Raw genomic sequence first — 22,779 nt, forward strand, 5'->3', positions numbered from 1 at the left:
TGTACACTGTGGGCTTCATGCCCGAGTGTGTTCCTGTTGCGCTTCTGTTGGGCCCACCTTTGTGGTGCTTTAGGCACACAGGAAGGACTAAGATAGTAACTACCTGTGCGGCCCTAATGTACATGCCTGTGTCCGTCTCCTTCTACAGAGACTTAGCAAAGATCCCGCAGTTGCGGGGTACCAAAGCCACGATGAACTTTATTGCACTGATCTTGTAATCCCTCTGCCCAGATTGCTGGGCGTGTTGTATTGGGGGCCCCTCAATTGGCACCGTAATCCGGTCTGTGTGGCTATATCCTCACATAGCGAGCCCCCATTTCCAATATTGCACTGGTCCTTCAAGCCCTATGGCCAGACAGCTGGGCGTATTGTCGTTATGGCTCCTTAGGCTGAGTGTAATAGCAGCCTCCTCTCAATTGCTCACATGAATCCGTCCTGTGTGGTTATATCTTCCCATAGCGAGACCACAGACTCACTTGTCGTTCTTACCGCCTCCTCTCCTGACCTCATGATAGGAGCCCAAACAGTCCTAGGGCATACTCGGCCCAAGATGAAAAAGTTTACTACATCATCCCTACAGGTGGAGAAGTGTGGCTCAATGCTTAGAGCGGCAGACCTTGATGCAGAACGCTGGCCAGGGACCAGGGTTCGATTCACGCCTCGGCGGGTTTCGGGCTTAAATTGCTCTGACCGGATATTCTCGCCTCAGTGCCGATTCTAAGCATGGGTCCCACGCTGCAACTCTGGGCAATAGCTTGCTTATTCTCCACAAAGGCCCCCTGATACACAAGGGATGCCTGGTTTCACCATGGGATGCCCAGGAGTGGACACCCCACAAGGAAAAGCCAGGAGGGGTTCCCTTGTAGTAGGAGTACAAGCGCCGGGATGCCTCCAGGTCACTTCGCGCTATACAAATACGCCACATTTACATTTACAGGTGATTCAGACCCCATAAGTGATGACCAGAAATCACGATGGGGTGGAGTGAAGGTGAGGCTGTCCATGTATGGCACAGCAAGCAACCCTAATAAGACTGTTAATCATAGAAAGTACTTTACCAGAGTGGTTGATACTACAGTGACTAGATCTTAGTCCAAAGATGGTGCACTCCACACCCGACCCAAATTATGGCAAAGATGAGCCTCTGCAATATTAAGCGTAAGCTTTATCCTCCTGATCGTGGCTTCACATATTATTCTAGCTCTCGTAATGTCTACTCTAAACTAGGCTGTTAGCTCCTTCAGATTAACTGAGACACATTGTACATATGCAGGTGTTGGGCCGCAGTCTTTAATATTAAACTAATCCTTAACTATTCCAGTAGTAGCGCCAGAGAGGGTTGGATGCTGCGCTGACCCAGAGTTCAAAGCACATATTTTAAGAGAAACTAAAGGCTATTTCGCAAAGACTGCTGGTTTGGTGAATTCCTAAGTGGTAGTGTGGGATGCTTTCATGGCCCATATTTGCCATAGAAGCATTCTTCACATTGCAAGTTGCAATCAACGTTGACAGCAAGATGCAACACAATTGGAACAGACCTTCCAGACGCTAGAGGCAGAACCCCATACTTACCAAGACTTTCTACTCAAACACAATATAGCCAACCACAGAGCCAAACTGCGACCACTACTCCTGGACGAGGCAAGGAGAGCCAGGCTTGCTGCACGAAGTAGAATGTATCAGTGGAGTAACAAAGCATCAAATGGTCTTCATTGGCTATTTAGGTATAAAGAGTCCCCCCAGACATATCAGCATGATCAAGAGTTGGGGGAGGGGGGGGGGAGACAACTAGTGCTTGGCTGGCAGGTGTATCTCGAATGTGCAACTCATTATGCACAACTATACTAGTCTACGGTGCTACTCCAGAGGCACCGGTAGACCTTATCTTCAATATCCCTGTTGGAAGGAAAACAAAACTCCAGTTTACTACAGCTAGATGAACAGATTAGAGTAGGAACTAGTGGAGGCTTTTGCACAATTATAGGTTGGAGGACCCCAGTCCCAGTGGCCTACTGGCTGAATGCTTTAAATACACTGTCAAACAAGCCATCCCACTGATTCATACAATAGTATACGAGGTGTTTGGGACAGAACATTACTGTATGACCTTACAATGGCCAGTAGTATAATGATCCCTAATCCAGGTGTTCACCGATCACCCCAAACACCCCTATACCTCAGTGGCTCACATTGGCCCTTCTGGCTAATTAATACTGAGTTGAAAGGTATTGCAAAGGTCCTGCCGATACCTTTGACAGTGATCAAGTCCCTTGTCCACCAGGATCATTGTGGATTCATGCCAGGAAGATCTACTCCGGCTATATAACACCTTGTCAATAGTGGACTGTTTAAAGGGCCTTCTGGCCCTCCTGATGGTAGATAGTTTTAGCAACCTTTTCCTAGGATATTTATACACACTAGCTTTACACTGGAATGTGGGCTAAGGTCCGAATTGGTTGGGAACTTTAAAGTGCTTCCCTGTTCAGAGGGGCATGCAACAGGGTTGCCTTCTATCACCCTTGCTGTTCACGCTCGCCATTGAACCATTAGCTGGGGGGCTTTGCATGGATGCCCTGGTGCACAACTTCAACTGTCCCTTTCTGCATATCAAGACGGAGATTGATTAAATAGGGGACACAATTGCTTTCTAAACATGGTGCCCCTGATTGCTAAACGTGCTGTTGCAATATATTGGAAGGGTCTACCTCTCCATCAATAGACATTTGGGCGAGAGGTCTAGACATTGCATGTCCCCTGAACATGCCAGAAGCTGGGGCGATTGGCAGGCATGGAAGGGAATTACCATGTTTGTTATGGGCCAACAATGCTTAAAATCCGTGCCATTGATACATTAGACGGAAGCAAGCACTGTTTGAGCTGTCTGGGTGCGTGGGACTGAGATATCGCAGGTGCTCATGTAAAGATTTAATGAAGGGGGCATGTGTCCCATCTGGGATAGTGCACATTTTTCTTGTAATTTATAATCCAAAAATCCTTATAGTGGTTTAATTAAAAAAAAAACTTTATTAGGGCATCACTGACATCCCACATTGTCCCCCAGCTTCATGTTTCTGTAAGATAGCAACCCGCGAGCACAACCCACACTTAAGGGAAGAGGGAAATGAAGGGCCCAGTTAATGGGGCACAACTCATTTTACCAGGATTACCTGAGGGGTTCCTGCCCTTAGGACTACAGGTGAAAATGCCTATACCTTAAACCTAGAATGGACTCTCCCAATTGCCTTTTTTCAAGGGCAGTAGTCTGAGTTGTATGCACGAGTATGTTTGCAGGTTGCTATATCCACTTACCGGGACAATTCTCTGGGTATGCTCGAAAGTTGGAAGACTGGATGAGATTCAGAGGTTTACATGCCATGCAAGAACCTTTGTCCTTACAGTCGTGTTTAACCAAAGTGAGGGGACCTCCTATAAGTGAATGTGTAAACTGATTCGGGGAAAACTAGAGGGGCAGTGCAGACACGGAAAACTGTTTGGATTATTTAAAAAAAAAAAATGTCATTTGTTTTTGCTGCATGAACTTAGCTCCACTTTTTTTAGTTGTACCAGTGGTAGCCTCGGTGTAGTGCCAGGGCTGTAATTGGGATGACATGGTGCAGGTACTGCCCCACCTAGTTCTGATCCTACAGTGAAGTGACCAAGGAAACCGCCATAAAGCCTAGGAGCACTCTCCGTACTGAGAGTTAGAATACAGCAGTGATAGCATAGCACAGAAACACCATACACACACTCATTGGGAAGCAATAACTAAACTGACTAACAGTTGCTGAGAACCCTGTACAAATCAGATACTTAAGAATTAAACCATTTGTAGAAATGGTCCATCGAATGGTGGAAAAGAGGAGGCCTAATTTTCTCTTGTTTCTTTGCAGGTACTCCTAGAAAAGTACAGGTATGTGGAGAATTTCGGTCTGATTGATGGCCGCCTCGCCATCTGCACCATCTCCTGCATCTTTGCAATTGTTGCCCTGGTCTGGGATTACTTGCACCCGTTTCCAGAATCCAAAACCGTCCTAACCATCTGTGTCGTATCATATCCTTTAAGTGGCATCACACATTCTGTCTTGAACATTAAAGGTCCGTTTTTCTGAAAACATTGTGCGCACGCAAATGTAAAGTGCTGATAGACCCTAATGTAAAGCGCTGATAGACCCTGTTTATGAGCAATGAGGGGTTCAGTTGTAGTTTTGGGGTGTGGTTCACGTGCTTAATGATGCCTAGATACCTACTTCAATCTCTTGGTAGTATGACATTTAGAAATACATTCCTGGGCCTGGGTAGAAGACCCTTGTGGCCTACCAGATCCCAAATAAGGTTTTAGTACAGGAATGTCGGCCACTAGAGGTCCGTGGAACTGGGTTTAAAAGGCTGCATCCCAAGTCCTGCTATTAAGAGCTCGCTTGTTGGCTTCCTGTGATCTTCTGGGCAACGGCCCTCTAAATCACTGGGGGATGTTCAGCTGCATAGCTGACGCCCTAAAGTGTAGCATTTCTCCAGCTGTACTTTACTGGGCATAAATGTGAATACATAGATTCAAAAGCTACTCCACCCCCACAAGGGTGGAGCAGCATTTCGATGAGTAGATAAGACTGACACTATAAAGGGATATTGAGACAAAAAGAAGCAAATACGTGTTTGTATAGTCTCCGTGTATTGACCATGTCTATGCATGCCTGAAGTGCACGAGGCCATACAGTACTGAGGTTGAGTCACGGTCCTCCTTTCAGATTGCACAGTAAGCATACATTCAAAACTGATTTGCAGTTCAGAACATGGGCTCTGCATATTTAAAACCTCCCACTTTACTGTTTCCAGAATGGCGTGTGGCAGATGTCGCCTTTTGTGTCAAATTAACACATGGTTCCATTTCCGTGGCAGCTCTGCTGTGTTTTGAACATTACAGCAATTCACTAGTTGTTCCATGAAAGTAATTGCAGTCAAATTTAACTCCCTGTATTGCTCTAATCTCCTTATGGTGCAATTTTCAATTGTTACAGAATGCTCTGACTCAGAGAATTACTTTCGATCTCATTTTCCCAGCACAGCATTTATTATCAAATTGATTTTTATTGTACTGTGCTTCATCTCTGCTGTTGTTGGATAGCGTCACTCGAGAAGAAGCCTGCATTTTATTAATCTGATCAGCTGTGAAACAGTAATGAGAGAGTAAGCAGAGCAGATAAAAGAAATAAGGCTAAAGATTGTAATTTGCTCAGAACTACCCTAAGGTCCAGTTGGAAAGCTTTGATTGGATATCTGATCTCAGTCCACAGCCTGCAGCAGTAGATCATAGTTGCCCCCCTATGGTACCCGCTCGTGAGAAGGCTACTACTAGGTAGCTGGCAGTGGGCTGGCGCACAGGTCTCTTTCGGCTAAGACATTTGGTTGGTTGGTTGGTTGGTTGATTAAAATTATGAGGTACTATTGGTGGGGAGGGGCTCAAGGATTCCCCTGGAACTCCTGATTATTATTCATAGGTGTAACTGTCCAGGACAGCGTTGTTGAGATGAAAGTGTTGGTGTTGCAGAGTGAAAGATTTTTTCAGTTGAGCGGAACAGAGTTTTAGATTTGTGCTGCTAACTGAATTGAGTTGCAGTACTACATGTTTGCATTTTACTTAAATGTTTCAGAGTATGAGGCAATCTGCTGGTCTGTGTCTGGACCTAGATCTGCTTTCATTGAATCAAACTGTTCTGTTAAACCTATATATATATATATATCCCAGTTTTTCCTTAATTTCTGTGTACCTATTTCTTGATGATGGGTGTGCTCACCATCTATACCTCATACAAGGAAAAGAGCATCTTCCTGGTGGCCCATCGCAAGGATCCTACTGGAATGGACCCCGACGACATCTGGCAGCTGTCCTCTAATCTGAAACGGTACTGTCCATGCTCCACAATTTATGTATATTGTAGCGAGAAGGGATTTAGTTTGTTTTCAGGCGCAATGTGCTCCCACGTGCTGCTGTGACCGCATTAATGCTATCTCATACCTTTGAAGAAACCTGCACGGCACTGCTTTTTCATAAACCTTTTCCTACAAGGTGAAGCTCTGTAGTTCTCGAGTTGATAGTGAGGATCTTTTTTAATATATCATGGGTATTCATAATGAAACTTTTAACCTTACAGCTTAAAACTGAGGCCATTTGTAGAGCACGGTTTATCAGACAAGTGACACATTTGTAGCGTGACTGGCAGAATCAGATATAAATATATACAATACAGTCCATTTAACAAATTGCGTAGACGAGAAATGGTAGTCTTGTCCCGTGTAATAATGGCTTTACAAATATAATAGTCTAGTAACATGCATACTCCTAAATTCCAACTTGCTCTTCTGTGCACTATATGAGTGTGCTACTCCTACAGCATGATATTGAAGTTCACTGTAAAGGGTGCATGCATGGGTGCCTCCATGAGCACCGCCTCCAACCTCAAACTTCACGCGCAGAAAGGCATTCTAAGGTTTGTGGTTTTGGGTGGACCAGTTTGCTAGTTTACTTTTCCAGAAGTCCTGAAGTGCATCTCTCATCTCTATAAACCTGAAGGAAATAAGCAGATTACTTTTTGGTAATCTTTATTACACCACTGCAGTCCACCCAATCCTTGTTATAGCCATCCATCCTGAGACACTGAAATTAATCTCTGAAGATGATACTGGTGCGATCTTGCCCTGGTATGTATGCAGAGGCAATTTCTCTTAAAAAAAAAAAATTCAAGCAAGTTTGCCATCACCTTTGTTGCGACAGTGCTGAGTAGGGAGGGTCCATCTGAATTGACAAAGCAGCCCGCTGGTTCTGAATTCTCCAGTATACTGCCACATTTATAATGGAAACTGTGAGGACCATAAATCAACATGTGGTGAGTTTATAAAATGTGTTATAAGTGGTTACAATGTTTATACTGCCCCTGACCCATATCATGATGGATTAGCCTGCAGCATTATCTCTAGTGATTTACACCCTGGTAAAGGATTTCAATGCAAGAGGGCCATTTAGAGGAACCTAAAATGGATGTAGAATATTTTTTTAATGCGCACTAATTTCGCAACACTTCCAACGTGATACACTTCTAACTGTTGAGAAATATGCCATGAAGGCTGTGTTACCCTAGCTATAGTAGCCAGATAGCTGAAGATGCGTAAATGGGCAATAAGTATTGAGTGATCATGTCTACCTTTAACCAGCAGAATTGGCCATCAATGGCACCCTCCCTTTATTATTGTCATTAATTCATGCCCGTCACTTTTATTCCTGCTGTGATCTCGCCGTTTTCAGTGTATACCAAAAATGCCAGCATAGCATGAAAATTTGAGAAACACCAGTTTTACCAGACTAAAGGTAGTAGTAATCCTCTTCTAAACTTTGTCCTAATCTTTAAGCATATAGCAAATCTCTACTAAAGAACATGGTGAAACAAGCATTAGAAATGCAATAGGTCTCGCAGCATTAGAGTTAGTGCTTTTAGAATTGTTTATATCTTTTTTGTTTTAAATCTTTTGCATTTTATTTTTTGTAGGCAATGCAAAAGATTTACAAATCAAAAAAGCAATAAGCAAATGTAAAATCTTTAAGTAAAAATCCTGCGAGACCTATTGCACTGTGTGAGGGTGAGGTGTTGAGGGTGAGTGAGGGTGGGGGTGAGTGAGGAGTTGAGTGTGAGTGAGGTGTTGAGGGTGAGTGAGGTGTTGAGGGTGAGTGAGGTGTTGAGGGTGAGTGTTAGTGAGAGTGAGTGAGGGTGAGAGTGTTATTGTGAGTTAGGGTGAGGTGTTGAGGGTGGATGAGGGTGAGGGTGAGGTGTTGAGGATGAGTGAGGATGAGTGAGGGTGTGCATTTGAAGGGGAGGCGTTGAAGGTGAGTGCGGATGATTGATAGTGAGTGTGAGTGAGGTGTTGAGGGTGAGGTGTTGAAGGTGAGGAGTTGAAGGCGAGGCGTTGAGGGTGAGTGAGGGTGAGGGTGAGTGAGGGTGAGTGAGGGTGAGGGTGAGTGAGGGTGAGGGTGAGTGAGGGTGAGTGAGGGTGAGGGTGAGTGAGGGTGAGGGTGAGTGAGGGTGATGTGTCGAGGGTGAGTGAGGGTGAGGCTGAGTTATTGTGAGTAAGTGTGAGGATGAGTGAGGGTGAGAGTTCGAGGGTGAGTGAGGGTGAGGGGTTGAGGGTGAGTGAGGGTGATGCTGAGGGGTTGAGGGTGAGTGAGGGGTTGAGGGTGAGTGAGGGTGAGGGATTGAGGGTGAGTGAGGGTGAGGGGTTGAGGGTGAGTGATTGAGGATGAGTGAGGATGAGGGGTTGAGGGTGAGTGAGGGTGAGGGGTTGAGGGTGAGGGGTTGAGGGTGAGTGAGGGTGAGGGGTTGAGGGTGAGTGAGGGTGAGTGAGGGTGAGGGGTTGAGGGTGAGGGTGAGTGAGTGAAGGTGAAGGGTTGAGGGTGAGTGAGGGTGAGTGAGGGTGAGTGAGGGTGGGTGAGGGTGGGTGAGTGAGTGAGGGTGAGTGAGGGTGAGGGGTTGAGGGTGAGGGTGAGTGTGGGTGAGGGTGAGTGAGGATGAGTGAGGGTGAGTGAGGGTGAGGATGAGTGAGGATGAGTGAGGGTGAGTGAGGGTGAAGATGAGTGAGGGTGAGTGAGGGTGAGGGTGAGTGAGATCTTGGTCTGGAGGTAGGAGGCAATGGGTTGTTTTGCAAAAAAGCAGTTGAATGTTGACTGGAAGAGCGTGAATCTTAAGTCCAAATATTAAGTACATTCTCGTCGGTCAACAATGAGGATTTACAATTCAATATCCACCATGGGTTACGAGTGGCTTAGATTACAGCTCGGCGACTTTAAAATTCAGTACAAAGTATTAGATGTCCTTTGTCTGCTAAAATGCTAGGATGGACATTAAAATACAGAATCATTCGCTGAGACTGTTACAGAAAGACATTGACTATCACTGGAACAGAAGTTGAGGCACCTCTTTACTTGCTTAAGAATGCGTGACATAATACTAAAGAAACTGTTCAAATTTTTAAAGTACACTGACCTCAATAACACCTTAAACGCAGCCAAGTAGTAACATGCGCTCTTGCTAAGTCCATGTGCAATCTGTAATATACGTATATATTCAGGCCTATGAAATCGAGCTATGGTGAGGGTTTCAACAAATGAAACTATATGTACATCCGACAGTGCAAAATCACTAGAAACTAAGCTAAACAATAAAAAGGACAATACATAATCGGGTAGAATGCGGCAAAACATTACCTTTTAAATTATGTTTTGTTGGTGGAAGGCTAATGAAAAGGCAGTGTATTAAAAAATAATGCAGCATTATAGAGTAATTTGCGAGAAAGGCCATCTATGAGGATATTTACCCCGCACTACTCAAAGGCATGACCAATTTAATAATATCATGAAAACAACTACACGAGGCATCGGAGTGAGAACAGCCTCTAAAACAAGCTGCATTGTCGAGCCTATGGATATCGAGGCCCTTCGGCAAGGGAGATGCCACAGCCTGCTTCGGTAACTGAAGTCGATGATGCTGGATAAACACAGTGCGCAGCAACGCCTGTCGCCAGCCTATCAAATTACAGGGGAAAAGTGCTGTGTTCATCCTGCTCCTGGGAGGCCAGCATCGGACAGCTCGAAGTTAATATGACATGGAATCACTAATGCAAGGGCTCAAATAAGGATTATGTTCAAAGTACTGGCCCATCAGAAAATCAAAGAAAGAGTAATTCTGAAAACGAACGCCGTAACATCTGCGCACATTCTAGCTTTACCAGCGTTAAGGGCTGACCCCTGCTATGATGCAACCACAGCCAGAAAACTGAAACCAAGGGCGCCTCCTCTGCGCAGGGAACAAACAAAGCAACCCGGCTGGCTGTGGTGAGTCCGTGGACTCTGCTTCAAATCACCATAAAATGCCACGTGTTTTACAACTGAACATCCTTCATTCGAAATGTAGATAGCGAACTATGGTAGACCTTTAAGAGACGCAATGTCACTCTGCTTCTGCCAAGACCCGAAAAGCTAGCATCCCAATTTGTTTTCATTCACACTACCTATCTTAAGCTAGTGGAAATTAAGGAAAACAAGACGGACGGACGGAGGGGAGGGGGGAGGAGAAATGCGACACGAAGGGGAGGGGGCGGAGCGGGTTAAATTATACAAACAACAAGCTGGAGGGAAGAGAGGGGAGGGGGGAGGAGAAATGCGGCAGGCAGGCAGGGGAGGAGAGGAGGAGGGGGGAGGAGAGTAGGGGAGGCACGGGACTGAGTAGTCCGAAAAGAGGGTTTAAACCTCAGCGAAATCAATTTAAAATACAGGGCACTTACGTTTCAAATGGCAGCCCTGCCTTGAAATCGTGCAAATCATAATGCACTCAAGCTGCCAGTGATGACCAAGAAAAGAAACAACAAGCTTCTCAGCAGTGGCCGCAGGCTGCCAGTGGGAGGGAACGAGCGAACATATGGCGAGCGGCGGGAAGGGGAAGGGGCGGAACAGGGGAGGGGGCGGAACGGGGGAGGGGGCGGAGAGGGGACATGCACGCGCCCGTGACTTTTAAGGTCAATGCGCATGCGCATAAGCTTAATGCGCATGCGCATTGACCTTAAAAGTCACGGGCACTGCAAGGAATCGCCACGATTCCTTGCAGTGTGGATAAAGTGTGGATAACTCGCTATAGTCTCGCCTTGCTCGATGCGCATGCGCATCGACAGGCGAGACCTAAAAAAGATGATGATTCTTGCTTCTACACAAATCTTTCATGGCTGCTGAGTAATGAGATCCAAGGTCACCTAAATGGGGACGGACCATGGAGCAAACAAGGCACCTAGAGAAACTGTTGATCTTTCCTAGATTTCATTGCAACAAAAAACGCTAGATGTTGACTTGGCATCCTTGGTTCCGTAATAAACCGCATGCAAGAAGAACAAGCTTCTGCTTTCATAATATCAGGGTAATTAAATACACACACATTTTGTATTATAGCATCACTGTTCTTATTTAGCAGCCAGACCTCTACTTCAGCTCAATTAAAGGATAGGTAGCCCTGACTACACACCCTGTGCGGGCTGCCGGTCACTGCATCAGTTTTTTGACCCTCTGAATCGCAAACCGGTTTGTACGTAGAACATAACTAATCGTTTCTTACCGGTCTGTGCAGTTTTGCAGCTTGAAGATCTTTCTGGATTTACTATGCCGTGCATTATTTTGCAATTTGGTGGTTGGGTCTTTTTTTTTTTTTTTGTAGCCCAGTTGGGCGTCAACGTCCCACCTTCTGGTGTACTTCCTGTGACGTCTGCATGCTTCCTGTGGAAGCTCCCACCTTTGGGCGCCATCTTAGGATTCTTTTTTCTTGTTTGTGTTCTGTTCGTGAATCCTTGCCACTTTTTTCAAGTTCTTCCTTAAAGTAAGTGATTTTTCACTTTGCCTATTAAAGTGTCTGTTTGTATTGTCTTTCCACCTTCTTCTCCTGCTCCTCTTTCATGGCGGAGGTGGGTGGGTTCGCTAGTGAATCCAGAAAGATCTTCAAGCTACAAAACTACACCGACAGGTAAACTATTCGTTTTGCAGCGTGAATCTTTCTGGATTCACTATGCTGTGCATAGTGCCAGAACTGGCTCCAACCGTCTTCCTCCTCAGGAAGAAGCGATTTGGGAGGCAAAGATCGAAGACTGCCTCACAGTATTCCAGGTTCCGACGGAGGACCTCCTGATAGCCATGGCTAAAGGAATTAAATCAGGCTCCCCTCACGATCCTGCCCCTGCCAAATTCCTGGCCAGCGCCATGAGTCATCTAGCACCTTATGTTGGCCATATATTGTCTACTTCTTTTAACACTGGCAAGGTCCCCCACGGATGGAAAAAGGCAGTCGTGCTACCTCTTAAGAAAAAACCCCACATCAGTGCGTCCCAGCTTAATAACCTGCGCCCCATTTCGCTGTTGCCCTTCTTTTCTAAACTAGCAGAAAAACTAGTCAATCAACAACTCTCAGCACACATAGAGTCCAGAGGCCTCCTGCATACTAACCAATCGGGCTTCCGAGCCCGTCATTCCACAGAATCAGCCCTCCTTTTTTCGACTGAGGCACTGAGGAAGCACGTGGACGCAGGGCATGTGGCGGCACTGGTGCTCCTGGACCTCAGCGCAGCCTTCGACACTGTGGCACATCATACGCTGCTACAGTGTCTGAAGAAAGGAGGAGTGACAGGCATGGCCTGGCTATGGCTGGAATCTTTTCTTACCAACCGCAGCTTCTCGGTGCAGCAAGGAGGAGCACGATCCGACACCTTTGACCTTGGTCAAGGAGTGCCGCAGGGATCAAGCCTCAGTCCAACACTTTTTAATTTATATGTCACCCCCGTGGCCATTACTGCGGAACGCTATGGGGTGGAAGTAGTAACATACGCAGACGACACCCAGCTGGTGGTCGCTCTGACCCAACCCTCTGAACTAGCCGCTGCAAACTTCTCAGCATGCCTCCAGGAGATGGCTCAATGGATGGCGAAGAACTGCCTCCGTCTTAACGGTGACAAGACTGAGGTGCTGATTGTGGGAAAGCCCCCCTCAGTCTGGACATCTGCCTGGTGGCCGCAGACCTTGGGGCCCCTCCCTACCCCCAGCGATCAGGTGAAAAATCTTGGAGTATGGGTGGATTCAAAGCTTGGCTACGACTACCACACCAGACGAGTAGCTGGTGCTTGCTTTTCAATTCTACGGAAACTCCGCAAAACCATCGACCTGCTCCCAGAATCCTCAAGGAAGACCCTGGTCCATGCTCTTGTCACGTCAAGATTGGACTACGGAAATGCCCTGTATCTAGGTGCCAACGTCTCTAGTCGGCGGCGACTGCAGACAATCCAGAACGCTGCAGCTCGCCTGGTACTCCGGCTGCCCAGAAGAGCCTCCTCTAAAAGATCCCTACAAACATTACACTGGCTCCCGATTAACGAAAGGATCGACTTTAAGGCCCTGTGTATTGGCCACAGGATCGTACATGGCAAGGGTCCGGCCTTCCTTCATAACCTGCTATGCCCCTATACGCCCACCCGTCAACTCCGCTCATTAGGAGCAGGACTTCTTGCTGTCCCCAGACACAAGAAAGCCAGAATGGGAGGCAGATCCTTTCGTACTCTGGTGGCACACAAATGGAACTCTCTCCCCCCGAGCTTAAGAGTGGAATCATCGGAGCTCATCTTTCGCAGGAAACTGAAAACATTCCTCTTTCCCAAAGATTAGCCCGTCCTGTTTCTGACTGTCGGAGCAACTGACTCTTCTGACAGCGCGGGGACACACTGACAGTGTAACCAGGCGCTTTACAAAATCAGAAATAATAATAATAATAATAATAGACTTTGTAGCGGTTTGTTATGTTTGCGGCGGCTGGGTGGAAGATGAGCGTTGGTTGTTGAATATATGTTAAACACTTTCTGTCCTACTTGTGCTACTTTGTTCATTTATATGTCCACGCAGTAGTGCTTAGTGAACTTGTGCACTGAAGCCCAAGTTGCCGCCAGGCATATGTCCTGAATGGGTGTGTTAGACAGGAAGGCTATTGTTGCTCCCTTTTTCCTGGTAGAATGGGCTTGTGCCTCCTCCGATACTTCCTGCCCTGCCTGTTTGTGGCAGAATTGTCTTGTTAGAGCGATCCATCATGCGATGGTGTCTTTTGTTACTGGTCTACCCAGGAAACTGGCTGTAAAGGACACAAAGAACTGCTTTGTTTTCCTGTGCTCTCTGCGCTTGTGGATGGTTTCTGAAAGAAGCTCGGTATCTGTATTGTTTGGTTCATGTGGAACCTTGACACCACCTTTGGCATGAAGTGTGGGTCCATTCTCGTTACCACCCTTTCCTTGTGTATTTGGATGTAGGGTTCTTGCAGCGTTAGTGCTTGCAGCTCGCTTACCCTGCGCAGCGAGGTGATTGCCACCAGACAGGCTGTCTTCATTGTTAGCATTTGTATTGATACAAAAGGGGGTGGTGATGGACGGAGCATCTGAATCAATCAAACACTCGCACCCAGTCAAAGGATCTGGGTTTAATCCATCACCGTTCTTTAGCCCACTCTGCCACCCCAGGTTTTTTGGCCGCCATAAGTGTGGCAGGGTATGCTCGGACGTGAGTCCCTTGCTCACTTTGCCACTGGATTCAAGCAAGCTGGGCTGAAGACGGCTGGAATGCCAGAAACCGGTCTTCGGAATCTTGTTTCCGGTCCAGGGAAGACCTGGCTTGGCAGTTCAGGCTGGACTGTTCCCATGAGGCACAGGGTCAGACTGATTTGCATATAGCCATGTCTGAACTGGGGTGGCAGAGTGGGCTGGAGAACAGTGATGGATTAAACCCAGATCTTTTGACTGGGTGTGAGTGTTTGTTTGATTCTGATGCTCCGTCCATCACCACCCCCTTTTGTACAGCATTTGTATTGAGGCCTTATGGATGGGTTCAAAGGGCGCTTTCATAAGTTCTGTTAGGACTAAATTAAGGTTCCATGCTGGTGGCGGCATCCTCTTAGGTGGTGCGATCCTCTTTGACCCTTCCAGGAATCTCTTTACTACTTGTCATGTAAAGAAGCTCTTTCCTGTCTCTCCTCTTGTGTAGGCTACAATCGCTGCTAGGTGTACTCTTAGCGAGGATGAACTTAGTTTTGCTTTCAGCAGGTGTGTGAGATATCTTAGCACCGTTGATTCTCTTGTCATCTTATTGTGTAGTTTTTTTCGTGCTGCAGCATTGTGTGAACCTCTTCCATTTTCCCACACCTTCGTGTGGTAGGTCTCCTTGCCTATCGTAGCACCCGCAGGGCGCTCTCCAGTAGCCTTAGGTGTGCAAACTCTGTCTTCAGGAGCCTTGCAGCTAGGCTGAGGCGCTCTGGGATGTAGTACTTCTCCGTTTTGCATGGCGAGTAGGTATTTTCTTTTCCCGAACTTGTGGGGTGGCCCCTGTGCCATATAAATTATTTGTGAGTACCGGGTCTGCCTTGCCCAACGTGGTGCCACCAGGATCAGTGTCATGTTGCTGGTTCTGCACTTGTTGAGTACCCTGTGTATCAGTGGTATCGGGGGGGGGGGGGGGGGCGTAGGCAAATGTCTTTGACAAGCTTATCCATAGGGCATTCCCCTGGGATCGTTCCCCTGGTTGCCTGGATGCAAAGTATCGGTATTTTGCATTCTGGTGTGTTGCAAATAGGTCTATCGTCGGTGTTCCCCACCTCCTGAAAAGCCTTTGCATTTCCTGTGCATTGAGCTCCCACTCGTGGGATGCTGATGTCTGTCTGCTGAGCCAGTCTGCTTCCACATTGTCCTTCCCTGGCAGGTGTATGGCTAGCAGGTCTATTATGAGTGGGAGGGCCCATCTCCATATTTCCTGCGCTAGGTTGGATAGTGCGACTGATTGTGTTCCTCCCTGCTTGTTGATGTAGTACATCGTCGTCGTGTTGTCTGTTTGTATCAACACTCCCTGGTTGTAGAGTTGTTTCTGGAAGGCCTTCAGGGCGAGGAACACTGTCTTCAGTTCCAGGTAGTTGATGTGTCTGACCGCATCTGCTGGAGTCCACAGACCCCTCACCTTGAGCTTGTTCATATGTGTTCCCCATCTCATCTGGGATGCGTCTGTGGGATGGTCACTGTTAGGGTTGGTGGTGTTAAAGCTTCCCTTTTGATATGTTCTCCTTGTTCCACCACATTATCTCCTCCTGCACTGCGTGCGTTACAACCACTAGATCTTCCCAACTTCCTGTAGCTTGTAACCATTGTTGTTGCAGCCATTCCTGGAATGGTCTCATGTGGAGCTGTATATTGGGGACAAAGTGTATGCAGGATGCCATCATCCCCATGATCTTGCTCACTGTCAGAGCTCGCCCCTTCTGGTAGTGGCGTGTCTCCTTCAGCAGGGCCAGTGTTCTCTTGTCGCTGGGGAAAACATTGCTCTGTATGGTGTTGATCTGTGCACCCAGGAAGATCTTCACTTGCTCTGGTTCCATTGACGATTTCCCCCAGTGTATGGAGAATCCCAGGTCTGTCAGCGTTTCTGTGACTCGCTCTGCGTGCTCCTTGCATGCTCTGAGAACTTGCTTTTATTAGCTAGTTGTCGAGGTAAGGGTATACATGAATCCCTTCCCTCCACAGGTACGCTGCCACGGCCGCGAGACATTTGGTGAAGACGCTTGGTGCGGATTTTAGTCCGAAGGCTAGGGCTGTGAACTGGTAGTATTCCTTGTTGATGGTAAATCTTAGTAGATGTTTGTGCTACCTGTTCATGGGAATGTGCAGGTAGGCATCTTTGAGGTCTATGGTGGACATGAAGTCTCTGTACCTTATCTGAGGAATGACCTCTTGTAGGGATGTCATTTTGAATTTTTGTGTCTTTATGTATTTGTTTAGGAACCTTACATCCAGGATGGGTCTTAGTCCACTTTTGGTACTAGGAAATAGTTTAAGTACACTCCCTTGTTCCTTTCTCTGAATGGAACTGGTTTGATGGCCTCCTTTTGGAGGAGTTCTTGTGCTTCCTCCAGGAGTAGCGCTAGTTCTTTTCCTAAATGTGCCTTCCTTTTCGGTTTTCGGTTTGGTGGTTTCTTTTCCAGTTCTATGCATTATCCAAACTGAATGATGTTGAGTATCCATTTGTCTGTAGTTATCTTCTTCCATTCCTAGAAGAAGTGTTTTAGTCTGCCTCCTACTGGTGTTACATGGTCGTTGGTGTTTGGGCCGTGTAACCCTCTCTTGTTGACCTTGTTGCGCTCCACCCTTGGAGGGGTCGTGTGGGTGGGCAAGCTTTGCGTGACTGAGTCACTTTGAGGTGGGTTGTTGGCCCCCTCTTGTCTACCCTCGTCCATTCGCCCTCCCGCGAAAGGACTGGCCCGAGGCTGGTACTGCCAGGTTTGTTTCTGTTGTCCCTGCTGTGCCTGATTTTCACCCTGGTGGGCCTGCTGGAATATCTGGTGTGACGTTCCTGGCTGGTTTCCTCCACTTCCGTTTGGTCTCCGTGTTGGGGTACCTCTTCTCATCCCTCTGAATTGCAAGACCCCCATTGACCTTGTGGTTTCATTTTCCTTCTTGATCTGGGTGAGCTTTTCATCCACCGGTGCCCCGAACAGGGTTTCCCAATTGAAAGGGGTGCTCAGAATGTTGTTCTGCACTTCCGGTTTGAAGTCTGAGATCCTGAGCCAGGCATGCCTTCTTTCTGTGATTACTATCATCATAAGCCTGCTGGATGCGTCGGCCCCATCCAAGGCTGTTTTCAGGCAAGCATTTGCTATATTCTTTCCTTCCTCCACCAGGTGTGACACTCTTGTTGGTATTGCTTGGGGAGGTGCTTGAGCAGCTCTCCGACCTCGTCCCAATGCTGGTACTGGTGTCTGTTTAGCAGGGCATTGGAGTTCGCCCGCTGCATTCCTCTCTACTTTCCTCCCAGTTAGGTCAATCCTCCTACTTTCCTTGTCTGGTGGTGGGTCTGATGTTGTTGGGACGTTTTCCTGGCTGTTGCCGCAATATTTGAGTCTGCTGTGGCGGATTCCTGGATGTAGGGAGGGTCCTTGGAGGAGTGTTTGTATTTCTTCTCCGTTCAAGGACCCAGTGCCCTGCAGGTCTGTCACGCCTAGAACACCTCTCTGCCTTAGTCCATGACACTCTGAAGCATGGGGAGGAATTGACTCCTTGTTTGAGTGGGGAGCAGGGTCTCTAAGAGGAAGTCTGTCTCTGTTTTTTCCTCCTCCAGTTTTACTCCATAAGCCGCTGCCGCGTTCCTGATGACAATGTTATAGGCCCCAATGTCCTCTGCGGTGAAGGCCTCGAAGAATACACCCCACGGGCTCTTCCGGGGTTTTTGGCGTCTAGGTCCTGCCACTCCAGGTCCTGAGTCATCGAGGATGCCGAGCCGAAAGTCGTTCGCTGGTCATCGTCGCCTTCTTCCTTGTAGTATAGGCCCTGTTCCTGGGACTCGAGAGTTTTCGGAGGTTCTTCGGCGTCCCCTCTTCCTCTTCTATTTCGACGGTCGGCGGGGGCGGTTTCAACTGAATCGTGTACCTTTTCATTTTTTCTTCGAACTCTCTCTTCCTTTGCAGGATGTTCTCCATTTCGGCCTCGAGCCTTATCTTTTTTCTCTCCATCTCAGCGGCATGTTCGTTGTCGAGCGCTTTGGCCGATCTCTTAAACTTAATTGTCGACGTCAAAGCAACCTTCGGCTCCTTCGAAGTAGAGCGGTCCTTTTCGGGGACGTGCTTCGACAACCTTGGCTTTTCGCTGGTCTTTGCTGCCCGGGGGTCCTTTTCGAAGGATCCGCTGGGCTGATTGTCCTTTGATGCAGCTGCGGCCATCGAGACGTGCCGACATCATAGGAAATACACCAGAAGGTGGGACGTCGACGCCCACCTGGGTTACAAAAAAAAGAAAGAAAGAAAAAGACTACGATTCCGGACCCAACCACTACACCGCGGAATAATGCACAGCATAGTGAATCCAGAAAGATTTACGCTGCAAAATCTAAATTACTGCAAACCAAGCTGGTCATATACCTTCTCCGCTTTGGCCTTTAACCCGCCTCTGGGCGCTCTCACTATCCCACGTTCTCCTAAAATGGTTATGAGGATCTTCTGAATACAAAAGATTGAACACAATCCTGCACACACTTACAGCCTTTCACAAAAGTCTCAAGCCTGATCGCTTCCATTTCTCCCTCTACCACTGTTCAAAATCATACAGTCCTAGCACGCTGATGGATCTAGCATGCAAATGATAACCAATTGATAGGCAGCCTGAAGACTGGCACAACAGAGTGTAACAGACGGACACCTACCATTTGAATTACAAAAACCTGCAAATCTGGTACCTTAAACGAATAAGAAACATAAAAGTGGTGAAGCCCCTTACATGATAGGATCATTAATGTAATTTTACCTCTGCTATTCCTATACTATAGTTCCAGTTAGCCATGATCATGCATTTGACGAAGCAAGTAACACAGCACTCGAGCGAGCTGTGCATTGTAACCTGTCTTCTACCAACTAGTTCATGCACATTAGCCGCCATAAGTAAGTAAATAACTGGCCAGCCTCTGAAATTAGTACATTCTGAACTGCCCAGCTATGACATTCCTATTCCTACTTCTCCTTCTATCCTATCCATTGACTCCCATGCCTAGCATGCGCCCCATTAACTCCTGCCCCTATCTAGCCGTCCTTTGATACAAGGCGTGCTTGGAGGCTTCTGAGCTCTAACTCCAGGCACTGATAACTTTCCTGTGACCTTACTGCCCTCTCCCACTCTTCATCATTCTGCTTTCCTGTCTCTGCCCTTCCTCTAAGTTTCAGTCGGTCCCCTTTGAGTCACATAAACCCATTAATATGGGCTCTGGTACAAGAACCAACGACCGCTCTGTGCCACCTCTACCACAGCATCTCCTAAAATTTGGGGTTAATACTGGAATTTTAGCATGCACCACTGCTGAAAAATAGATGCCTCTTACCATGCTCATGTGCGTCGCACCATGGCTACATGCCATTTATCCTATAATGGCAAACATACTTATTCAGTTTTATGTGCTTCTGTACCAGGAGAGTCTGCTTGGGACACCCTTTAAAACGCTAAGCCGTGCTGTAGATGTGGCTGCCCAGCCACTTTCCGTACTATGGTTGATGAACTAGTTAGTCTGGTATAGCATTGCAGTTTTCGCTCAGTAAAGCACTTAAAATATCTGCCTGCACCGCTCATCGTGATTGAGTACTAACATTCTCACCCCAGTACAAGATCTTTCTTTTATACAACTATCTCCTACAGCGTCCGCCTCGGCTATCCTTCACTCGCTTCCCCCTCAACCGTCTCATCATGGCAGTAGTCTTGGATAGTGATGCTTCTACTTCCTTTGTAAAACACACAAGATGATGGACTAAATGTTGCACAATGGCAAAACATTCACCCTCAGTCACAGATCTGGGTTTACTCCATTGTTCTTTTTCTCACCAAGCCACCCCAGTTCATACATGGCCATATGCAAATCAGTCTTGACCCTGTGCCTCATGGGAACAGTCCAACCCAAACTGCCAAGCCATGTCTTTCCTGGACCGGAATCAAGCATCCTAGGACCGGTTTCTGGCTATCAGCCGTCTTCAGCTTAGTGAGCAAGGGACCCACGTCTGGGCATACCCTTCCCACATAGGGAGAACAGCAAAACAGACAAGATGATGGACGGAATGTTGCTCAATGGCAAAACATTCACCCCCATTCACAGATCTGGGTTTAATCCATCTACTTCCTTTGTGGCGCTTTTTCTTCAAGGGAGTTGTTGTGTGCATTGCTGCTTTTATAGACCACTGTTGTGTGAATGATTACCATTTTCTGTATTGGGAAAGAGGGCGTTGTAATCCTCTTGCAGTGAAACCTCTTTTTAGAAGGGGAGCACATCTTGAGTGTGGAAGGACCTGTCCAATAGCTGTGTAGATCAAGTCTGTCACATCTGATCACAGATCTAAAACATTCGATAGGGATAGGATGCAAGAAAATTACCTGTGTCCTTCCTCTGGATGCATGAAGAAAGACACACTATGTTCTTGTCGCTGCCCAGTATTATGTGGGTTTTATTTATTTAAAAAAATACACATTTGAGAGCTGTTTACACTACACCTTTCTAGGGATAGCAGTTATTTATCATACGCTGTCAACAATTAACGCCACACTTGTTTGGTGGGGTCAGATCTCCAAGATGGTTAGGTTTTCCTAGAACGTTTTTTTCACTTTAAATGTTTGTGAACAGTGCAGGCTCTGTTAATATTCGAGTCTACATAAAGCTCATGGCTCCAACATAACATTTTAGACTTTTTCTCATCTTATATGCTGTTGTAAAGCCACATAGTTGATATAGATGCTTCCCAACGCTACAGAGGTCTCCACACTTACCAACATACAAATGATGCCACAGAAAATGTTAGGCAATGCACCCCACCCTAACAAACGCACAACCATTTATCTCTCTTCAGGATGCATCCCAACAAACCAAAAACATTCTTCGCATAACCTTTGGTCACAATTACAATAAATCTAATCAGACCACCTTCACAACACCGGTGCCGTACAGTTTAGCCACCGAGGACCACCTGCTGACAAGATTCAACCATTCTCTCACTCCCAAATCATACTCTATACAAGACCACATACAACAGTCAATAGTCTCATAATCAACCACTCCACAGATGTAAAGTAAAGACCAGACACTGTTAACCTTTACAAAGCTGTATACCAAAGCCCAGAACCCTGGTGACGAGGACATTTGGGCAGAACTGTGCAATACAAACACAAAATTCTTCATCATTCTACAAAACAAGAAAAGGAACTCCTTGTAGGTGGCCACATCTGGAATCAATAGTGATTAATGAGGACAAAAAAAAAGAAGAAAAAAAAAAGAAAAGGAACTCCTGTGGCCCCCTCCAACCCTGATGAACGTTGTGTGTAGGCAAGGTGGCACAGGCACGTGACCTATACGCATTGGAGTGATATGCTCTTAAGGTGATGGTTTTCAAACCGTTCAAGCTTGTTTTAAGTCAGCAGATGCGTTCCTTTATGAGTATGATGGCGGCAAACATGGTGTAGTGGCCCTACCTGGTTTATCTGAGCACCTGTTGTGGTTTGTGGCACCCATCTACAATTTCAAGCTGCGGATAGTTAAAGAGGAGAATTCTCGAAACAATGCAGAAGTACAGCCTAAACAGGGGATTGACATTTCTGAGTGCTGGTGGAAAAGTAGAGATTTAAAAATGTCTTCTCATTCACCATTTGTAACTGAAGGCCTTGAAATATTGAATTTTAAGTCATTGAAATGCTTTTCCACTGCCTTTATCATATCCACACTAAATAAAAGCCACCTCTGTCTCAAGTATTAAGCTTTGCATTTGACAAAATGTTTGAAATCTCAAAACCAAGGGAAAGAAAATGTTTAGGATATCCTTAAGATGTCGAAGGCTCACAGTAAGAAACTAAGATAGAATTGGGCTGCACGTGGTTCATTATGCCAGCTTAAAGTTTTGCTGGAAAAGCTAGCAAAGTAGTAAAAACACATAGTTATGGCATTTAAAGATTACTTGATTTATCTTTGCAGCTATAGAGATCCTTATAGCACATCGTTCTTAATGTTTTGTGGAATTCTTCTTAGTATTGGTGGCGCTGAGTCCCCCACAAATTCTACAACACAAAATGTTGTCTCAACTACACACCCTTTGGTTTATGGATTGGAGACCGTGTTAAATCTTAATTTCATGAGGACATGTATCCCCGAGGTAAGGTACCTCCCAGCACATCAAGAGCACAGTAAATTAAGAAAAAAAGGGCATACTCAATAATTGAGTTCTAGATCAGCAGAATAAGTTTTAAATATGTATTATAAACATTCGAAAGGAACAGCACAGGTGTCATAAATGCAAAAGTCCAATGCCATGACCGCTCTCAGCAAGTCTCAAATGAGCAGCAAAATCAACAGAGAAACTGACCGCATCCATTGTAGCATCTGAATGTCTTCTGGCTCACCTACAAAATCAAGGGTTTATATACTTTTTATCACATTTTAAACCATTAAAACTCCAAAATGATCATGGTCTGAACAAGTGTATCACATTCTCAGCAAATCGGAGCTCAACTCTGTAAAACGTCTTATTGCCTTGACTTCTAAGCAATATTCCACTGCATGAATATGAATTCTGCCCACTCTTGCTAATGTAATTCAGAGATGGCTAGACAAAGTAGTTGCATGAAAAACAGCAAACTATTATGAATAAATAGGGTACAGTGAGCTAGCTGAAGGTTCTTAAGGAA

General features: G+C 46.3%; 1 protein-coding gene across 2 annotated transcripts in view; it reads left to right on the forward strand.

Annotated features, from left to right (window-relative positions):
- The window catches only part of SPCS2 (signal peptidase complex subunit 2), a 38,065-nt gene that overhangs the window by 14,059 nt on the left and 1,227 nt on the right, over positions 1-22,779 (forward strand). For both annotated transcript variants that reach the window (XM_086933816.1, XM_086933817.1), the window contains exons 3-4: positions 3,891-4,050; positions 5,765-5,900. In XM_086933816.1, the coding sequence (XP_086789942.1) occupies positions 3,891-4,050; positions 5,765-5,900 (296 nt within the window). The remainder of the gene's footprint in view (positions 1-3,890; positions 4,051-5,764; positions 5,901-22,779) is intronic.

This window comes from Lissotriton vulgaris, chromosome 8 (assembly GCF_964263255.1).
Source record: "Lissotriton vulgaris chromosome 8, aLisVul1.2, whole genome shotgun sequence".
NCBI classification, from domain to species: Eukaryota; Metazoa; Chordata; class Amphibia; order Caudata; family Salamandridae; genus Lissotriton; species Lissotriton vulgaris.